The sequence below is a fragment of the Pipistrellus kuhlii genome, unplaced genomic scaffold, assembly GCF_014108245.1.
Source record: "Pipistrellus kuhlii isolate mPipKuh1 unplaced genomic scaffold, mPipKuh1.p scaffold_m20_p_14, whole genome shotgun sequence".
Taxonomy (NCBI): domain Eukaryota; kingdom Metazoa; phylum Chordata; class Mammalia; order Chiroptera; family Vespertilionidae; genus Pipistrellus; species Pipistrellus kuhlii.
In genome coordinates, this window is record NW_023425449.1 from 8,665,466 (window position 1) to 8,685,205 (window position 19,740).

General features: G+C 45.4%; 1 protein-coding gene across 8 annotated transcripts in view; it reads right to left on the minus strand.

The window, feature by feature from the left end:
- Positions 1-7,132: 7,132 nt before the first annotated feature.
- RIMS2 (regulating synaptic membrane exocytosis 2) overlaps positions 7,133-19,740 on the minus strand; it is a 213,156-nt gene continuing 200,548 nt past the window's right edge. For all 8 annotated transcript variants that reach the window (XM_036436629.2, XM_036436632.2, XM_036436631.2 and 5 more), the window contains 5 exons: positions 15,482-15,623; positions 13,042-13,154; positions 12,144-12,245; positions 10,646-10,785; positions 7,133-9,949 (listed from right to left, as the gene is read on the minus strand). In XM_036436629.2, coding sequence (XP_036292522.1) covers positions 9,731-9,949; positions 10,646-10,785; positions 12,144-12,245; positions 13,042-13,154; positions 15,482-15,623 — 716 coding nt within the window. In that variant the 3' untranslated portion in view covers positions 7,133-9,730. The remainder of the gene's footprint in view (positions 9,950-10,645; positions 10,786-12,143; positions 12,246-13,041; positions 13,155-15,481; positions 15,624-19,740) is intronic.

The window sequence follows — 19,740 nt, forward strand, 5'->3', positions numbered from 1 at the left end:
GCCGTGGCCCTGACTGTCCAGAGGGAACGGTTTGTTCTTCCAACGAGACAGGCCAGCAAAGAAAAACGGTTTTCAAGGCATTCTAATCAATCACCTGGGTCGTACCTGGTTGGCGTTTGTGAGCGCATATTTCACACTACTCCAGGTGCTGTACGTTCTACGCACATGATTTCATTTCATCCCCATGGCAACACAGGCAGTGGGCGTTTTACCATTCCCGGTTTGCAGCTGTGGTAGCGAGACTCGGAGAACGTAAGTCACGTTGTCAAGACTGAAGACTGAGTAAGTGGCAGAGCCAGGAACCAGCCAATAGGATAAAAAAAAAAAAAAAAAAAAAAAAAAAAAAAAAAAATCCCGAACACTCCCTCCCCAAAAACACACACAAACAAACCTAAAAACTGGTTTGAGCTGGGCCTGTGTGGCCCAGTGGTTGAGCCTTGCCCTACGAACCAGGAGGTTACAGTGGGATTCCTTGTCTGAGCACATGCACAGATTGCAGGCTCGATCCCCAGTAGGGGGTGTGCAGGAGGCATCCAATCAATGATTCTTTATTGATTTTTTACAGAGAGGAAGGGAGAGGGAGAAAGAGTTAGAAACATTAGTGAGAGAGAGACATCAATCAGCTGCCTCCTGCACATCCCCTACTGGGGATGTGCCTGCAACCAGGTACATGCTCTTGACCGGAATCGAACCTGGGACCCTCTGATTCACAGGCTCTATCTGCTGAGCCAAACCAGCTAGGGCCTTTCCTTTCTTAAATCATTAAAAAACCAAACTGATTTGTGATATAGAAGTTAGTCACTTACCCTGTTGGGCTTAAGTCACCGTTTCATTTTATATTTTGTGGCAGTGAGAGAAGATACTGGTCATCACCAGATGTGTCCTGGAGTTTTCAACTGATGTGTTGAAACATTCAGAGGATCTAAGGATGAGTCTGGCAGGAGTTAGTAATGGCCAAAGAAGCAGACATCTAGGGCAAAATTATTCTAGTATGCCACTGAGAAACAAGGGAAAGTCAGGCAAAACAGAAATATGTAAGACAAGCATACAGCTAAAAACAGTCCGATGGCAGAGAGGCCTCACCGATGTGCTGAGGAGGAGGCCCGAAGTGAGGACAAACAGGACCAGTGTGCGTGCCTGCGGGAGGAAGGCAGGAGGCTGAAGGTTAGAATACAGTGAGAGGGAGGCTGGGAACTGCTGAAGCTAATGAAAATGGCCCTTTTCACTTGGGCGAGGGCACGGAGGGGTGGGGGATGGGGGGGTGCGTAGAGAGAACAAAGAGTTGTCAGAGAAATGGCAGACCCACTGCTCAGAGGTAACAGTGGGAAAAAATGTGAAAGCATTCCCTAATTTTCCTTTGCTTCTCTTGTCTGCAACTGAGAGAAGAATCTTCAATTGGAAATGGTAAAATAAACACACTCAGGAACAGGAGCTGATGCCCATGATGAAAAGAACGGGCCCTCCTGAGTACCCATTTTATGCCAAGCCTATATCCGTGTTCTAACCAAATCCCATAATAACTTAGAAAAATAGGTATTATTATACGACTGCAACCCCCTTCCTCCCCTCATGCGTTGTTAGCACCTCAGTCGCTATAGGAGGAAAATACAAAGAGAGGTAGATCTGTATTTCAGCAAGTCGTTTGAGAAAGGCCCTGATGAGTTCCCTGAGGGAGAAGGGGGGGAATGTGTGGTGGGGGATGGTGAGGGGAGGAGGTTTCACAATGGATTAAGTACCTTGATTTGTTGTCAGGTTCCAGGTTTGCATCTGGATATGCCACTCATCCGTTTTATTTATTTTTTTTAAATATATTTTATTGATTTTGTGCAGAGAGGAAGGGAGAGAGATAGTTAGAAACATCGATGAGAGAGAGTCATCGATAAGCTGCCTCTTGCACACCCCCTACTGGGGATATGCCCGCAACCAAGGTACATGCCCTTGACCGGAATCGAACCCGGGACCTTTCAGTCCCCAAGCCGACGCTCTATCCATTGAGCCAAACCGGTCTCGGCGACTCATCCGTTTTCTTAGCGGCAAACTAAACATAATTGTACTACTTACCTCATAAGGTAGTCATAAGGATTCAGTTAGATCATGTGCATTAAGATCATTCTGTCAACGTATAATGTATTATTGTACATGACAAGAACTACTATGGCTATTAACAGCACCCGTAGAAGGTTACAAAGCTTGGATCTTGAGTCTGGTTTAGTCCACATCTCAGTAGAGATAGGTATGAAGTAGCTTTATCAGATTTGCTGGGGACACAGAGCTGGAAGAGAAAGCTAATATAGTTGATGTATCTTAATTATTCAGAGTTTATGCTAGCGTTAGGACAGTCATAATGATTTTGGCAGGCTGGAATGTTTGGAAAAAACAATTCACTTTTATATCTGTGCTTGGCTAAAAACAAAATTCCGTAAGGACAGAACGAGGCAGCTGTCCATGGAAGAGGGTCCAGGAGATCTGGTCAACCTCCAGCCCGATCTGAAGGAACTAGGTGAGGTGGTTACAGAACAAGGCAGAATTATGGGTTGTGCTTGTAGTAGAAGTAGAGGCCATAGTATCCTTCTTGGGCCAGCTGGAGTCGTTTGCTTATTTCTGGAGAGACTGTACAGAGAAGCAAGGTTTCCAGTTAAGTGACAAATGGTTGAAGGGATTAGAAGTGCCGGGGAAAGAGAGGAATAAATAGTAGTGGGAAGTAATATTACTTTACTTACCACCACAGCACTAGCTAATATTTATTGAGTATTTTTATATGTCTAGAATAGTCCATTATCTGTTATCTCATCTCATCCTCTTAAGCTGAGGTTGGTAGTAGCATTGTTTTCCTGCTTTCCCATTTTATAGTTGACAAAACAGGATAAATGGATCACTCAAGGTTATGAGCATATATTTCCACTCAGACTTTCTTGTCTAGAACAGACACTTTCAGCCAATTTGCTATGCTGCTTTCTAAAAGTTGGAAGATGCCCTAATCGGTTTGGCTTAGGGTATAAAGCATCTGTCTGTGGACTGAAGAGTCCCAGGTTTGATTCTGGTCAAGGGCATATACTTTTGTTGTGGACACATCCCCAGCAGGAGGTATGCAAGAGGCAGCTGATCCATGTTTCTCTCTAATCAATGTTTCTAACTCTCTATCCCTCTCCCTTCATATTTATCCCTCTCCCTTTCTCTCTGAAAATAAATAAATAAATACAATACATTAAAAAAAAAAAAGTTGGTGGAAATAAGCTAACTGACAATATTTGGAGGACTCTTATGTGGACGCGGGACCAGCCCTATGTTATACAGTTCTAGAAGGTAGTGCTGGTCCCTGGAAGTGTACGATTCGGGAAGGAAGAGTTAAGCTAGGCCTTAGGAAGCGTCTAACGGGCTATATCCCAGAGTCTATTTCTCCAACCACTTGCCAAGTAGAGGTTAGATGGCCACTTCCTAGGGTTTCTCTTGACATTATGTGTTGTCCTTGGTAGCCTCAGAAACTCTTTTAAGGTCTGTCCTTGGCCAAATGTATAAACTAGGATTCATCACTTCAAGTAGCAAAAACCCAACTAACTACAGCTGGAATGTATGGTCTCTCTTGGAAGAGCAAGGATACAGCTGATCCTGTCACAATGGACCCAGGACCATGAAACCTAAAGGTCTCTCCAGTTCTTATCTGTACTTGGCCTTGTGGACTCTCTTTTATCTTAATCCAACTTCCATCAGATATCAAAAAGCATAGCCACTGGGAGTTCCTGTCCCCGCCCCCCCCCCACCCCCCCTTCTAATAGCTTCTGCCACTAGAGATGGTATCTTTGGTATCAAGGCAAAACAAATCAATCTTCACAAGACAAGGGTACAGGTTGACCCAGTTTAAGAGCCTGCAGCCTCCTCACCATCAGTTGCTGCCAAGGAGGATGGGACTAGTTAGACAATGACAGGTCTCATGGGAGCACTATGTATGGGTGGATCAGAAAAGGATGCATATTAAATAAAATGGTCCTCTGCCCCGAAGGAAAATGACGGAAGGCTGGTACTCAAAAAGCACTGAGAACACCACAGGTTGAAAGCCTTTCTGACTCAACCATATGCAAACTAGGGACATAAACTGTAGGGTTCAGGAGTCTCCATGTTGACAACAGTAATCTTTCTTTCACTATCTGAAGGGGATGCTCACTGTGAAGGCTGAGTGTTTGGCACCTATCCCATGCTCAGCACTGAGCTAGGTACTACAGGCCATGGTCCCTGTGTTCAATGTCCTAACAATCGAATGGAATTAGGGACTGAATAGCATTCTGAGAGTCACTTAAGATATAATTATATAGATTAGCCCTTCACAAATAGGTCTCACGTCAAGTTTAAATTAAAACTAGCTTCTCAATGAAATTCTCAATGATTTAGAAATAGCCCAGGTTGCAGAAATTTGTATTTACACATTCATTCATTCATTCATTCACGCTTCTAATGGACTCACTATTGCTTTAGACAATCTTTACAGTAATGAGTGGTAGTCATAGTTCCCTTCCTTCAAATGTCTTACCTGCTGTTCTCTCTGGCTGGGATATTCTTTACCTCACTCCCATCTCCCATTGGTATCCCTTCCTTCTATTTAACTCTTGTTCATTTATTTTTTATTTTTTTTATTTTTTTATTTTTATATATCCTTGATCCTCTTGACTTGGTTAAAACACCTATTGTATGCTCCCATAGCATTCTGGGAGCCTCTCTTTTGGAAAGCTATCATGTTGTACTGATAACTGGAAGGGTGAGCCGAGTCGTCTTCCCCCCCTCCCCCCAATTCCCCCCTGGGGTCATGCCTTGTGTCTCTCAATACTGAAGAATGAGCACCGTGGACTAGAAGATTTAAACAAAAGCATAGAAAATTTATTACAAGCAGACTCCCTGCATGGGGAAGGTTCCCAAAGAATGGGTTTCCCACTGAAGCCTTGTAGTCTAGGGGTATAGATTTGCTAAAAGCTTGCTCTGTATCTACCTGTGTTGCCACCTGATTGAGTCCCTCGATTGTTCTTGCCCAGCAACGGACCTGAACTTTCCCTGTCCCTATGCCTCAGTTCACCTCATTGTTGCAGATCCTCCCTGGTTTCACATGCCTTCTGCTCTGAGTCCAAAAACATTCTATTATTTCTGCATGGTTGGTTCCTGCAATGAGGCTTGCTCAGACTGCCGTGCCTGCCCCTGTCCATGTTCCACCTGCCTTTGTTTTCCACTGGACCTGTCCTATCTGCCTGCTTGTCAAGCTAACTCCTTTCAATACTTTTTTTTTTTTTTAACCCAATGTATCCCTTCTTTAGTATCATAGAATCAAAATCCAATGAGGACAGGGCTATGCTTGATCTGTTCACTATAATGCCTAGAACACTGTCACAAAAATAGCAGGGACTAGATAGTCATTACCTGGGCAGATATTTACTGAGCGCCTATGTGTCCAAGCATTGTTCTTGGCGCTGAGGATACAGAAGGGGAAGAAAAAAAGATAAGGTCCCTTCCTTGATAGAGCCTCCATGATAGCCAAAGTTTTGATTTAATGATAGAAGAGTATCTAATGTATGTAGGCTCATCTTCCCAGAGAGAACGAAAATGCCGCACAGATTGATTCGAGTTAAGCTGCATGGAGAATTTGAGTGGCACAGTTTGTTGTTCTTAATTTCCTCTTACATTGCTGCTTCTCAAGACACATTTCACAAAGCAAAGGCGTGTGCGAAAACTGGTTTATTCAGTCCAGGAATTCCCACAGGATGCTGAGGGCATCATGGGTTGAGAGTAGAGACAAATGCATGAAGAACAAGACATAGGTGCACAGTGGGTGGGTCAGTCCAGGCAGACGGCTGTGTGATTTTTAACCAGTTCTTCCACAGCCCTTCAGAGTGGCCAGCATGCCCTCCCTGTTGCCATGGAGCCTGGGCATGCGGAGTCCGGGGAAATGAAGGTGTGGCAGCCATAGCATTAGGCTTCGTCAGGACCTGCTCAGTGCTGAGCAGGGAGTTGCAGGAAGGGACTAACATGGATGGCGTTGAGAAAGCAGAGGGGTTCTCAGGAGATGGCTTATCAGGCAAGGGGATTGTTATAATAGCAGTGTAGGAACAGCCAAGACATAGCTCGTGAGAGCAGGAGGTGTTTGTTGAGCAATGAAAAAATGTGGGATCGGTATGGGGGACTGGATTGGAAATGAGTCCTTGGAAATGGAAGAAATTACTATTTTCAAGAGTGAACTAGGTTTAGATTTCAGCTGATTTCTAACTAATCAAACCAGCTCTTAAATTCGGAACCAGGCCGAAACCCGTTTGGCTTGATGGATAGAGTGTCAGCCTGCGGACTTAAGGGTCCCGGTTTTGATTCCCGTCAAGGGCATGACCAGTGGGGGTTGTGCAGGAGGCAGCTGATTGATAGTTCTCTTTCATCGATGTTTCTATATCTCTCTCCCTTCCTCTCTGTGGGAAAAAAAAAAAGAATGAAAAAAAAATCCTAAAATATTATTATTAAAAAACACAAAAATTCAGAACCAGGAAGGGCCACCATGGAATTCTGCCCGGATTCCTACAATTGTCCTGGCGACACATGGAGAGAGTCTCTCATCATTCATGCTCACACGATTGAAGCCAGTCTCTGGACAGGTCGTCTAAGTCAGGTTACCACACTGTGCCCTGGACTGAAAACGCACCCCACCCCACAAAGCTGGACAGACACATCAGTGGAAACACAGACTGTCGAGCCAAAGGTCACCCTCACCATTGTCATCCGAGAACCGCAGAGCCTGCGGGGCACTCTCTGTAACTGCGACCCGTGGAGGCCACCCTGACTCAGAAACCCCATCCATTCCACTCACACAGCCTGCGAGCTGCAGAGGCGGTGAATCAGAAAGCCCCCGATCCACAGCAACAACCGTCAACTTTTTTTTTTTTTTTTTAATTAACAGCTTTTAATGATGTGAGCAGAAATCCTTGGGCACTCTGAAGAACTGCTCTACGGAGAGCCCTCTGCTTAGACCAGCCGTCTGCCTGGCAGGGAGAGGTAGGAAAGACCCTTTAACTGTCTCTAAGCCACCGGGGTCCCAGGAATGAGCTGCCGCCGGTTTGGGGTGGGGCGGGGGTGTCAGGAGAAGAGAAACCAGAGAAGAGCCATGCATACAAAGTCTGTAAAGAAAAATGTTTTATTTAAAGTGTTAAATACCATCACCAGAATGAGTTTGATTTACATTAGTTGGTGTTCTTTACAGGACTAATCTGCCCTTTTTTATTTAATTTTTTTTTTTTCCAACTGGAATTCCCTTTAGTTTTTAAAACATACTATGTACAGGGCAGCAGTGGTCACCGGGATAGTGCTATTTACATGACTAAACCACAAGTCGAGGTGCAGACATGTGAAAATTAAAAAAAGAAAAAAAATACACCAACTTTTAAATAAATACTGCACAATGACGAGTTATGTACAAATATTCCGTACAGTCACGTCCTTCTTATTAAAATTAGAAAGAATTTATATAGGTATATACACAAAAGATTATGTGACCGCGTCTTAGTGTCGGGGAAATGGTAAACGTTTAATCCTAAGGGAGAGGATTGACACTGTAGGTCTATGAAACCAATTGTTGCTGGTACACGCGTGTCTAGGTTACCTCAGTAAATCTCTACCCGTTCTCTGAACGACTTCACCCGGGGCCATCACAGATCTCAGAACGCCAAGACGCAGCCTCGGTGTATTTCATATTGCACCACATAAAGAGAAGGCATTTTCAGTGATACTCATTTTAACTTTTGCACCATAGCAAGCATAGTTCTAAATGTCACCACTGAATTTAAAAAGAAAAAAAAAAAAATTTGGTGCATGGCTTTAGTTTAAAGAAATTATATGGAGGTGGATTTCAATAGTCATTGCAAGAAATTAAATCAACCTATAAGAATGTGTGTACAGAGTGTCCATAAAGAAACAGGAAGTCAGGGTGGTTTATTACATTAACCGGCGACTTCTCTGCTACCCAGGGGGCCTTTAAGAGAAATCTGACCTGGTAGCACCACCCAATGGCAATGACAACCGTCTGTAAGACCAAAGGCAGGGGTCTGACTTTTGGTGAACTGTGAATAGGCAGACTGACTTCCTTTGAGTCATCTAAAAATTGGAGCTTTAAAGTTATTTGTTGCAAATTCATGTGTGCTCTATTTATTTAGAAATACAATTCGTGAAAAACTGAATTTTACTACTGAAAAAAATAAAAATAAATACACAGCCCTGCGTTCCAGGGCCCCAACGTTTTAGCAGCGTTTCCATTCACATAGTAAATGGAAACTGGCTAAAGAAATCGCTTTAATCAATGAGAAAGCGAAACCAGAGACCTTCTAGAAAGAATGCTTTAACCCCTGAATGAATAATGCTGGTGTAAAAACAAATTTGCTGGACCTGACAATGGCCACGCGATTTCAGAACCTTCCTGTAAACTAAACCTGGAAGGCGAAAGTAAAATGACCATGCACTCCCACTGGACAACGGATTGCAAAAGTTCACGTATCTTCTTTGTCGAATACATGCCGACTTACTTTAGTGCACTCCTAAGCCACGTTCCAAAATCCTTTCCAACATGCTTGAAATACAGAAAGCTCTTACATTTTTTTCCCCTTGAAAAAATTCATACATTCAGAAGCATCTACGGCTCTGAATCAAACCTGGGGTACAAGAGAGTATCAGGTCAAAAACTGATAATTTTTTAGAATAATTAAATAATTTATTTTCTTTCCTGCAGGGAGAAAGAAAATAAAAGATTAAAAGAGGGGTGAGGAGAAAGGTGGAACAATTTGCACATTTCGAACTTCATTAGATTTGTGTAGTTAATGTGGAAAATAAACGGAATATTCATCCAGTCGTCACAAAGAGAATTTTAAGTAACTTCTAGAAAGTATTTTCTTTTGTCATGTCTGCCAAAACACAGACTAGGATTAAATAATAAACATGGTGTGTCTTGGTATCACCCTGTTGCATTCTTGCCCCCTTTTTAAAACCATGCACTAGTGAAATTTATTTTTAAAAAGAATATAAATTGTTGAAAATGGCTGAGTTTTTTTTTTTGTTGTGGTTTTTTTTTTGTTTTTTTTTTTTGCAAGTTGCAGCCCCAAGAAAATAATGTAAGTAATTCAGCTAATCTGTGTCCATGCAGAAGGGTTTCTTTAGTGTCATTCAGTACGGTGTAGCCACAGAATGTTGTCTCCCACAGTCCAACGCATCTTGGCGTGAGGGCTGCTGATGCTCTGCCTCAGAGAACTGCTCAGGTCTCCTGCTTTTCACCTGGTACTTTCTAGACTTCACACTCCTTGGCTGATCACATGGCTCAGTGGCTGTATCGCTCACTGCATCTCTGTGGCATAGCAGGGCTTGGGGGTCAGAGAAACGAAGAGAAAGGAACGGTAAAAACAGAAAGGTGCCATTGAAAAGGGCTTTTGCTTGCGCGAGATGGACTGCTTCTCTGAGATCCATCCATGGCTTCAGATCGGACCGAAACCTGAGTGTCACCGCAACTCCACACCTGACAGCTCTTCCCAGCGCTGCTCTCACTGGAGGGCCTTCTGTAGGCACAATGTGTGCGACTTCCTCTGAGAACACAGGATCGCTTGTGCATCCCTAGGAACGGGCTCAGAAGACACAACATTAAGCATGCAGTGTTACCAGGGTTAGCGACCTGTGGTTTTTTCTTTATTTTTTTTTTTTTGGAACGCTGGTTGCTAGGACAACAGTTTGACAGCTGCTATGAACGAGAGTAAGAAGGTCCCGCTGAGCTCTCCAGAGAGGACTGGGACGCTCTCCTCGTCAGAGGGGCCAAGGTCGTGTCTACGAGGGAGGATGTGGGGAAGAGTTTGAACCATCCGATCACCATGTTGGACAGCTCCAGTTCATCCAGAAGTATCTGGGCCACGCCCATGAAAGACTTGTGATCCATGCGGCCGTAGTCCCCCCACACGATGATCTGTTGGCAAGATAAAAAATGAGAACGATGTTGGTACGATTGTGTAGGCCACATGTGTCAAACACAAGGCCCGCGGGCCAAATCCGTCCCGCCAGGCCTTGCAATGTGGCCCGCACCGCGCTGTCATCACTGCACTCCGCTGCGTTTCCATCACAATGACAGTTTATGACTGTTCAGGAAACCATTCGGCCCGCGATTTAGGCTGGATTTTAGATTTTGGCCCCTTCTCTGATTGAGTTCGACACCTCTACGTTAAACCGTTGTATTGAGTCCCGGGACCGTTGCCTTTCGCTACTAGAATCCGAAGGTGCGTTAGGAAAACGGTATGAAGTGTGAAGACCATCCGTGGTCTGGGGAGATGTATCACATTTAGTGATGGGGTTGACTAGTCTGTACTTCCCCTTTAACGTAAGGTGACCAGATGTCCCGATTTTCAACAATTCGTCCCGAGGGAAAATTTTGGAAAATCGGGACGTGGGACAGATTGTTAAAAATCGAGACTGTCCTGCCAAAAGCGGGATGTCTGGTCACCTTACTTTAAAGGAAACAACAGTGTCTGTAGCTTTGACAGCACAGGCCCCTGCTTTGAAGTTTCCCAAGCGTGTCCGCGGTGAGGGACAGGGAAGGATGCGGGCGACAAGGTCTGACTCCACGAGAGCGCCTCCTCAGGAGAGGGATAAACAGCTCAGCGAGTACCTGTAAGACCTTTCCCTGGGGGCTTTCCTCGAAGGACAGCAGCTGCTGGTAGAGGGGCTCCAGTGTTTTCCGGGCCACTTTTGTCTTCTTCTTGGCCACACAGACTCCGTTGTCCAGGAGGTACACCTTGACGTATGGTGCTTGGGAAAGAAGAGACGGAGGAGGAGAGTCAGGGGAGGCGCCGTGGTTACGGAATACCCGACTCGTAGGTGACCTCTGCAATGGGTTAACCTTGTCAGAGGAGCTGGCCACCCACAGCCACCCACCCGCCTTTCCACACGAGGTCACAATCATCAGGGAGACAGACGGTAGCCGTAGGCCATTCGGGCAGTTTCAGGCAGTGACCACAGCCCCTGATGACTGACTTGCCATAAACAGGTCACACAGATGTGCAGTAACTAAAGGTCAAATGCGTCTAGTCCCTCACGGTATTCAAGGGAGATGTCTTCATCTTTCATTTGTCAGCATTTCAATCTAATCAAACATGCGTTAATCTATATTGTTTTACTCACCCATCCCCATAAATCACTTATCACTCAAAGGGGTTTTTATTTGGCGAGTAAATCTGTTTAAGAAACACAAAGGGTTTGTTTATTCATGGTGGTGCGGGCACATGACCAGGCTGAGGTTTTGCATCGTGAGTCCAATGAGCCGGGAGGAGGAAAGGAATTCTGAATTCCGTAGCTCGGGATGTATCTGACAGACCCTTCCTGAAAGCATGTTCATGCATGTAGAAATGGCCTTATTCTTTCCAAGGCAGAGGGCCTACCAGCTCCAAGACCGGTATAAATACACCTGCCTCCATCACCACCGCAAGGCCGAACAGGTCATTTACATTGTCACTGAGAATTTCTGCAGGGCTGGCGAAGTTAAGAGATTCGAAATCACAACCAGCCAGCGGAGGGGCTGAGGTGAGAAACCTCGTTTCAGATTCCTCCGTACGTAGCTGTTCTGCACATCAGATCCGGACACACCTGCCTGCCCCGTGCAGGGATCTGAGGCACTGCCCGTGCTACATGCAACTCAGTACACACACGCCTTCAGCACGAAATGTGTGGCATCGTGAAAATGTATCAGATGCCTCGTTCCCTTTAGACACTACAGGAAGTAAGTCTTATCATGAGAATGTCCTGCATACACAGGCTTATGCTATCTGTTTTTATTCTAATTCCAGAACCTCAAGGATTCCCGAGGAAAAATTTTGAAGCTCCAGACAAATCGACGAATGACACAAAACGCCAGCGAATGAGAAGAAGAATCACTAATGGACATGCAGAACAAAGCGAGCTGTCTGTGTGGTAGTTTCCATTTTGCAGCAGTTTCTACTACATACATACATACATACGTATTTAACAGCATCCATCACCCCTACCAGGCCACCCTCACCGGTGCTCACTCAGAACACACACGCAAACCACTACAGATAACTGACATGTGTTAGTTAATAAAAAACAATGTGGATGGTGAGCAGTAACAGAAGCGTCTCTTCTGCTCTTACCTGGCAGTGTCTTGGAACCTGGTTTGACGACAAGGCCACGGGCCCGGATGATCTCCACCTCCAACTGTCCCTTTTTGTCCATCATCCCCACCTGGATGTCACCTGGTCGCATGGGAGGGAGAGATAAACAGAACTCACCATACAGATGCAGGTAAGAAAAATGCCACGCAAAGGCCTTGGCTTAACATCGTTTCAGCATTTCCCACTTACTTTCCTAAATTCACATAGATTTCACATTTTAGGAAGAGCATCTCACTTTAAAAACCATATAAATGGCCGAAACCGGTTTGGCTCAGTGGATAGAGCATCGGCCTGCGGACTGAAGGGTCCCAGGTTCGATTCTGGTCAAGGGCATGTACCTGGGTTGCGGGCACATCCCCATTGGGGGGGTGTGCAGGAGGCAGCTGATTGATGATTCTCTCTCATCGATGTTTCTAGCTTTCTGTCCCTCTCTCTTCCTCTCTGTGAAAAATCAATAAAATATATTAAAAGCATATAAATGAAATGGGGGGGGGGGGAATTAGTTGAAGATGCTTTTAAATTGCTAAAATATAGAATACTTATTCCTCCTGGTAATACTGTTAAGAATCCTAGGAAATGAGCCCTAACCGGTTTGGCTCAGTAGATACAGCATCAGCCTGCAGACTCAAGGGTCTCAGGTTCGATTCCGGTCAGGGGCATGTACCTTGGTTGCGGGCACATCCCCAGTAGGGGTTGTGCAAGAGGCAGCTGATCCATGTTTCTCTCTTATCGATGTTTCTAACTCTCTATCCCTCTCTGTAAAAAAAAAAAATCAATAAAGTATATATTTTTAAAAATCCTAGGAAAGGAAAGAATGCTATTCTCCACAATCTAAAAGAACAACCACAGGACAGAATCACACGACAGACATTCTTACCCATTGCAGGTGTAGCCAGGGTCTGGCGCCCCACTAACTGGGCAGGTCCAAGGCCATCCAGAAAATCGCTGAACTGGCTGTCGGAGGCCAAGCGGACACCGGGGAAGATCAGACTGAAAGCAGAGTAACACGTGGGATTAAACCCTCAAGCTCGGTTTCCAACAGGCAGCCAGGTTTCCAACTGGAGCTGTGGGCAGGCTGGTTAGCCACTTGCCCTGATTGGACCCCATGGTGCTCCCTCCTCATTCTCTAGCAGCCCCTGTGACCCAGGAGCACCAGTCACACTGCACTGCAGGCTTCCGTGCACGTGTCTCTCTCTCCCTTGTCTGGAGGACATGGACTATGGTTTCTATTAATAGCGCTCAGGACATAGTGAACACTTACTCCGTGACTGGCATTATCATACCCGGTCATCTTAGCTGCCCTAGGAGATAGATTCCATTATTGAACCCATCTTATAAACTTTTTTCCTATCACTCCTACCAGCACACAAACATACCGTTATTTCTTCCACCTTAAAAAAAAGTTCCCTCCACTAACTCCACTTCCCTCTCCAGCCACCACCCCATTTCTCTCTGGAAACTTCTCCAGAGAGTTGTCTCTGTGTGCTGTCTTCGATGTCTTTCCTCTCACTCTCCCTCGCAACTCTACCACGTTTTTCCTTGCTCTATCTTCCCCACTCCGCTAAAATTTCTCTGATAAAGTTACCTAGTAGCCACAGAGGTATACTGAACTGCTAACACTCTATTAATTAGTACTATCTAACTCAGTGTCATTTGACACAATGAGTGCCTGTTTCTTCCTTGAAACCCAAATGACCGTTTCCCAGACTCTTTTACTTTTTGGCCACTTTACCGCAGTCTCCTTTGCTAGTTCTGCCTAAATATCGGGAGCTTGATCCCTTAACCTCATTTCCACATCCTCATTCCCACGGTAATCTCGTCCGGTCTGGTGGTGTTAAACACCATCGATGCTGACACTGCCTAGAATGGCATCTCCAGCTTGAGACTCACCCTTGGGCCGCAGACCTGTATTCTGACCGCTTAGTCAACCTATCTGCTCGGATGTCTAATAGGCAATGAAATATAGAACGTGTCCCAAACCCCAAGCAAACAAAACACCAACTCTGTTCCCTTCAGAGGGTTCCCATCTTAACCCTCAACTTTACCCTTTCCATTAATCTCGGAGATGTCTTTCCTCTTTGTTACAGATTGAACCGTGTTTCCCCCTCCCCCTCCCTCTGGGCAATTCATGTACTGGAGCCTCAATCCCCAGTATGACTATTGGGAGGTAGGGCCTTGAAAGAGCTAATGAGGGTTAAGTGAGGTCGTAAGGGTGGGGCCTTAATCTAATACGATTGGTGTCTTTCTAAGGAGAGGGAGAGACAGCAGGGACAGGCACCCACAGAGAGACCACATGAGGACGCAGTGAGGAGGAAGCCAACGGCGAGGAGAGGGGCCTCAGGAGCAATCAACCCAGCTGACACCCTTGACCTTGGATTTCCAGCCTCCAGAACGATGAGAAAATATATTTCTGTTGTTTAAGCCACCCAGTCTGTGGTATTGTGTTATGGCAGCCCTCGCAAACTTAATACACTCTCTTTTTCTCATGTCACATCGCCTGCATCAATATTCCTGGCTCTATCATCAGAATCCATCTGGAATCTGACCCCAGGAATGCTATCACTCCGGCCCACGCCCTCATCTTCCAGCTTCTGAGAGACCTCCCTGTTGCCACCTGTGCTCGCCACCCCCACAGCAGGCAGAGTGATGGCGGACGTCAGAGTGATGTCTGCTCAAAACCCTCCACGGACTTCTCATCCCTCAGAGTAAAAGCAAAGTCCTCACAATGATTTGTACAGACCGCACAAACCGTCCACCCCTGCTCACCGTATCTCACTTCCCAGTCTGTCACCACTTCTGCCCTTACTCAGTGCCGACGCCTCCCAAGCCCCAGCACCCCTTCAGCACAGAATGCTCCTCCCTCAAATATCCATATATTCGTGGGTACTAGGCAGGCAGCAGAGTTCTTTCCTTTGCAGTCATGACCCTCAGAGCAAAGTTGTTTTTTTTTGTTTTGTTTTTTTTTAAAGCTAGCTAGCACTGTTCACACAGGAGTGGCATGAGTGCTTACTATTTTTGTGCATTGAGGTGCATTGTGTCCAGCGAGGGCAGGTGTTTAATTGCATGCACGGTGAGAGTCCCTGTTTAGCATCTTGCCATGGAAGCCCAACATTTTATCCCCAGACCTTGGTCCCCGATATAAAAATCCAGGTCTGCCTGTGGCAGGTGAGCCACGCTGTCTCCACAGCAAACCAGTGCACACCCAGACGGCCCTGCAGCGCGTGTGTGTGTGTGTGTGTGTATTGGGGGGCGGTATTGGTGACGGCGGAGGGAGCGGGCCCGGGGGGCTGTGCCCACGGCCGGCTGGCCTCACTCACTTGCCCTCGGAGCTGTAGCTGTTCATGCTGCCGTCGGTGGACTCCCGGCTCGCCTGGCGCGTCATCCAGTTCCGCATCTCCACGGCCAGGCCCGTCTCCGTGCTCCTCTGCACCGTGCTCCGCAGCTTCTTGCCTCCGGCCTCTGCACAGACAGAGAAGGAGAGGGGTGACGGCTGGGCCAGCGCCCCGAGGCCCTCGGAGGAGGAGAGCCGCCGACACCGAGGGCTCTCACTCAGGAAAGAGGGAGCAAAGGGGTTTCACTCAACGCCTTGTTGAGTGGGATGAACGTTTTCTAAACATCTTCAAAGCACAAAACGCCATTGTTTCATTTCCGTTTAAAACAGTGTTCAAACTGGGAACGAAAGAAAGAGTTTCAACCTGAGGGAAGTACAATGAGCTTCGTTTTTATTGTAAGATCTAAATGCAAGATTGACTTACACCCGTCTCTTTCTTTTTCCTCGGGCTCAGTAAGAGAACCAGGCCTTCCCGTGCTTTCCAGAGAGCAGGTGGTGAGGAAGACTCCATGCCAGCCTTAGCTTGGTATTTTAAAGAATTGAAATGAACCTGTTGGACTGATAGGGACACGGAACCCTGCGCTGTGCAGGACGATGGATGTCAGAAGGCAAGGAAAGCTACCCTAGGGGGAGGGCCTTGTGTGCTAAGAGTCCCCCGTCCGCTGGTAACTTTCAGAGAGATTCCCAAAGGAATACAGAAACCCAGCGATGCCCGGTAAAAAGAGCTTTTTTAATATGTGGTCCTGGGTAAGTCATGTCCTCGAGGATCTTCAGCAGTGTGGGTCAGCTTGGATGTGAGGTTTACGTAGAGAAGCCAATGAGAAGACCGAATCTGAGACAGAGCCAAGTGCCACAGAGGGGAGAGGGGAGAGGGGAAAGGGGAGAGGGGAGAGGGGAGAGGTGGGAAGTGCTCTCTGAGAGGTTGGGGAGGAAGGAGCGTCCTCAGGGGGCATGTGGGATTGGAGCTGAGCTTGCGAAATGGGCAGACAGGAGCTGAAGCAGCAGCAAGAAGACAGGAGGAGGAAAGGTGGGGGTGGGTCATGTGACGAAGGGCCTTGCATACTGGCGTGCAGCTACTGGCGTGCGGCGTTGGGAGACCACCAAAGCTGGGACAACAGGGTGACAGTGCAAATGACCTGTAATCCTTGACTCCTTGTCAGGTCTAACTATCATCGGCATGGATCATGCGTATCATTAGCATTCTGGGGATTCAATAAGCTCTTTTGGTGCCTGATATTAGCAATTTCATTTTAGATCAACACATTATTTGCCGATATTTCCGGTGACTTGATGAAATTCCTTTCACCAAACCTCTTGTAAATATCCGTTCACCAATGGAAACACTGCTTTAAATTTTATCTGTTCTCCGCTTTCACCTTTGACGTACGTCAAAATGCTTTAAAAAGTATACATAAAATAACAGTTGTGACTCATTTCCAGCTCAGTTGATATTTTAAATAATTAATAATAAACATGTTGTACTTTAAATTGATATTTTAAATAACTGATAATAAACATGTACTGATACTTTAAATAATTGATAATAATAAACATGTTGTACTGATATTAACTTAAGATGATACAAAGTATCTGCCGTTGATGGGAGAAAGCTCTTCTTTACAGAGGAATGTTAGTTAAGAAATGTAAAAGGAGCCCAGCTGGTGTGGCTCAATGGTTGAGCATCGACCTATTATCCAGGAGGTCACCGTTCCATGCCCAGTTGCAGGCTTAGTTCTCAGTAGGGGGCATGCAGGAGGCAGCCGATCAATGATTCTCTCTCACCATTTGTGTTACTATCTCTCTCTCCCACTTCCTTCCTCTCTGAAATCAACTATATATGAAATGTAAAAGGAATACATTTTAAAATTACCAATCTGTAACCTCCAACGGAGTGAATAATTCAAATAAGGCACACTGATGAATGCTAACATCACTAACTATTCATACGAGCCACACACAAAAATCTTTCCACGAATTAGTTCTGCTTGTTCAAGGAAAACACCCGTGAACACTGGGAGACCTGGCTATCGTAATCAAGTGGTCAAACTGAGCAGCACTAACAGCAGAACAATCATAAGTGCTTCCTGATACAACCTACACGATATCACCTATGGAGCTCTCCAGAACAAAAATACACAGACTGCTTCTTATCAGATCTTTGGAACCAACTTCTAGTTTTCAAAATTACAGAAGATAGGGTAAAAAGATAAATGACAATAATAAAAAAAAAAAGACAACCCAGAACATGGGATTTCATTCAAGAGAATTGACCTAATCTCTTAAAATAGCTAATATCAATGAAAATAAACAAACTAACAATGCTGAGTAAATTGTTCCAGATTAAAAAAAAAATCATAGAGATATAACTATTAAAAGCTGTGAGTGATGGCTTTAATTTTATTTTTTTTGGGGAGGGGTAAATAAAAAACAAGAAACCATAAAAGCAAAACACTTAAAAGCAATTTTAGCACAAGTAGGGAAAATTTGAGTATAAACTGGCTATTAAAGGATATAAGGAAATTATTAATTTCCTAGGTAGATAATGGCATGTCTTATAAAAAATATCCTTATTTATTACAAGAAACATTTATACCTGAAATGTTATATAACCTGCAATTTATTTTAAAATGGTATAGTGAAAAATACATATAAGAAGTTAAAGTGTTTAAAATAAAAGGATGGGGAGGAAAAATAGATCTCGGTATTCATCAATTTAATATGTATGACTTTAGCCGAAACCAGCTTGGCTCAGTGGATAGAGCGTTGGCCTGCGGACTGAAAGGTCCCACGTTCAATTCCGGTCAGGAACATGTGCCTTGGTTGCGGGAACATCCCCAATGGGGGTTGTGCAGGAGGCAGCTGATCGATGTTTCTCTCTCATTGATGTTTCTAACTCTCTCCCTTCCTCTCTAAAAAATCAATATATTTAAAAAATAAAATAATACGTATGACTTTATTTAGAGCAGTTCCCTAATATCTAATATAAAAAAGCAATAACATTTGTCCAGGTGTAAACTGGAATCATGGAAGGTCCTGGGCTGGCGTGAGGGAGCCGGGCCCAGGGCTGAGTCCTGGCCTCTGCCTGTAGCTTCCCTGCTCACTTCCTGCGAAGAATGCCCTGTTCACCACCACCATCAAGTGAGGCCTACAACTCCCGCTGAGTTTGAAAATGTGGAATGAGGGTATGCACAGCAAACACAACTTTCAAAGCAACGAGGTTCCTAAAGGTCTCAGGACAAAGCCCGGACAGTGGCAAAGACGACTGTGTTACGTGTGATGTCTGATACTTTCACAATGTCTGATACAGCAAGAGGACAAAATCTGCGGCTATAGGGTGATGAGAACCAGCCATCATCTGTCCAAGAACAAAACCATGGGCATGCGGTCCTCTGGTTTACAGACTGCTGTTGACATGCATCCTCTTCGGGACAACTCTAGAGATCCCGCCTTCCACATACACAGCAACCGAGTCCCCAGAAGGTCACACAGATCCCTGAAACCACATAGACAATGACAGGGCCGGAGTGCGTGCCCAGGTCCCAGACTCCAATTCTCTGCTAATCACGGACTGGCTGTCAGATAACCAACTGGCAGCCTGTGCAGCTGACAATGGAGACAGAGACGGCACTGAGCTAACTCTGTGCTGTGTGAGAGGTCCTGTCCCAGCGAAAGGTGGGGGAGGAGCAGGTCAGGTCCTGGTGTCCCACTGTCTCTCCCGCTGCGTACCAGCTGGGTGATGCTAAGTTACCCTCCCAGGACTCAGTTTTCTCACACTGAAATGGCGCTGGCAATAATGAGGTCTACCTCACAGAGTTCTTGTGAGGATTAAAGAAAACAATATATTTAAAGTACTTGGGGTAGTATCTGTTATATAGAAAATCTTCAATTAATGACACTGTTATTACTACCAGGTAGGGAATCAAATTAACATGTATTCGAGGCCAATCTCTACCACTAATGAGCTGGCCCTGTGGCCTTCTCTGAGGCTCTGGTCCCTTATTTACAGAAAAGGGAGGGGAGGATGACAGAGGATCTCTGGTCTCTTAGCTCTCAAGTCTCCTAGTTTGCATCGTTAGTGTACGACCAAGACCAGGGTTAGTAGCATGCACTGGGGAAGATAATGCTACTCCTTGTCACCTGGTGGAATCAAAGAATTCTAGGCCATAGGCTGGGCTTTTGTAAGAGCTCCTTAAAATATGTTTCTTAAATGTATTTCTATCTGATACATATATAGACTTATTTTAA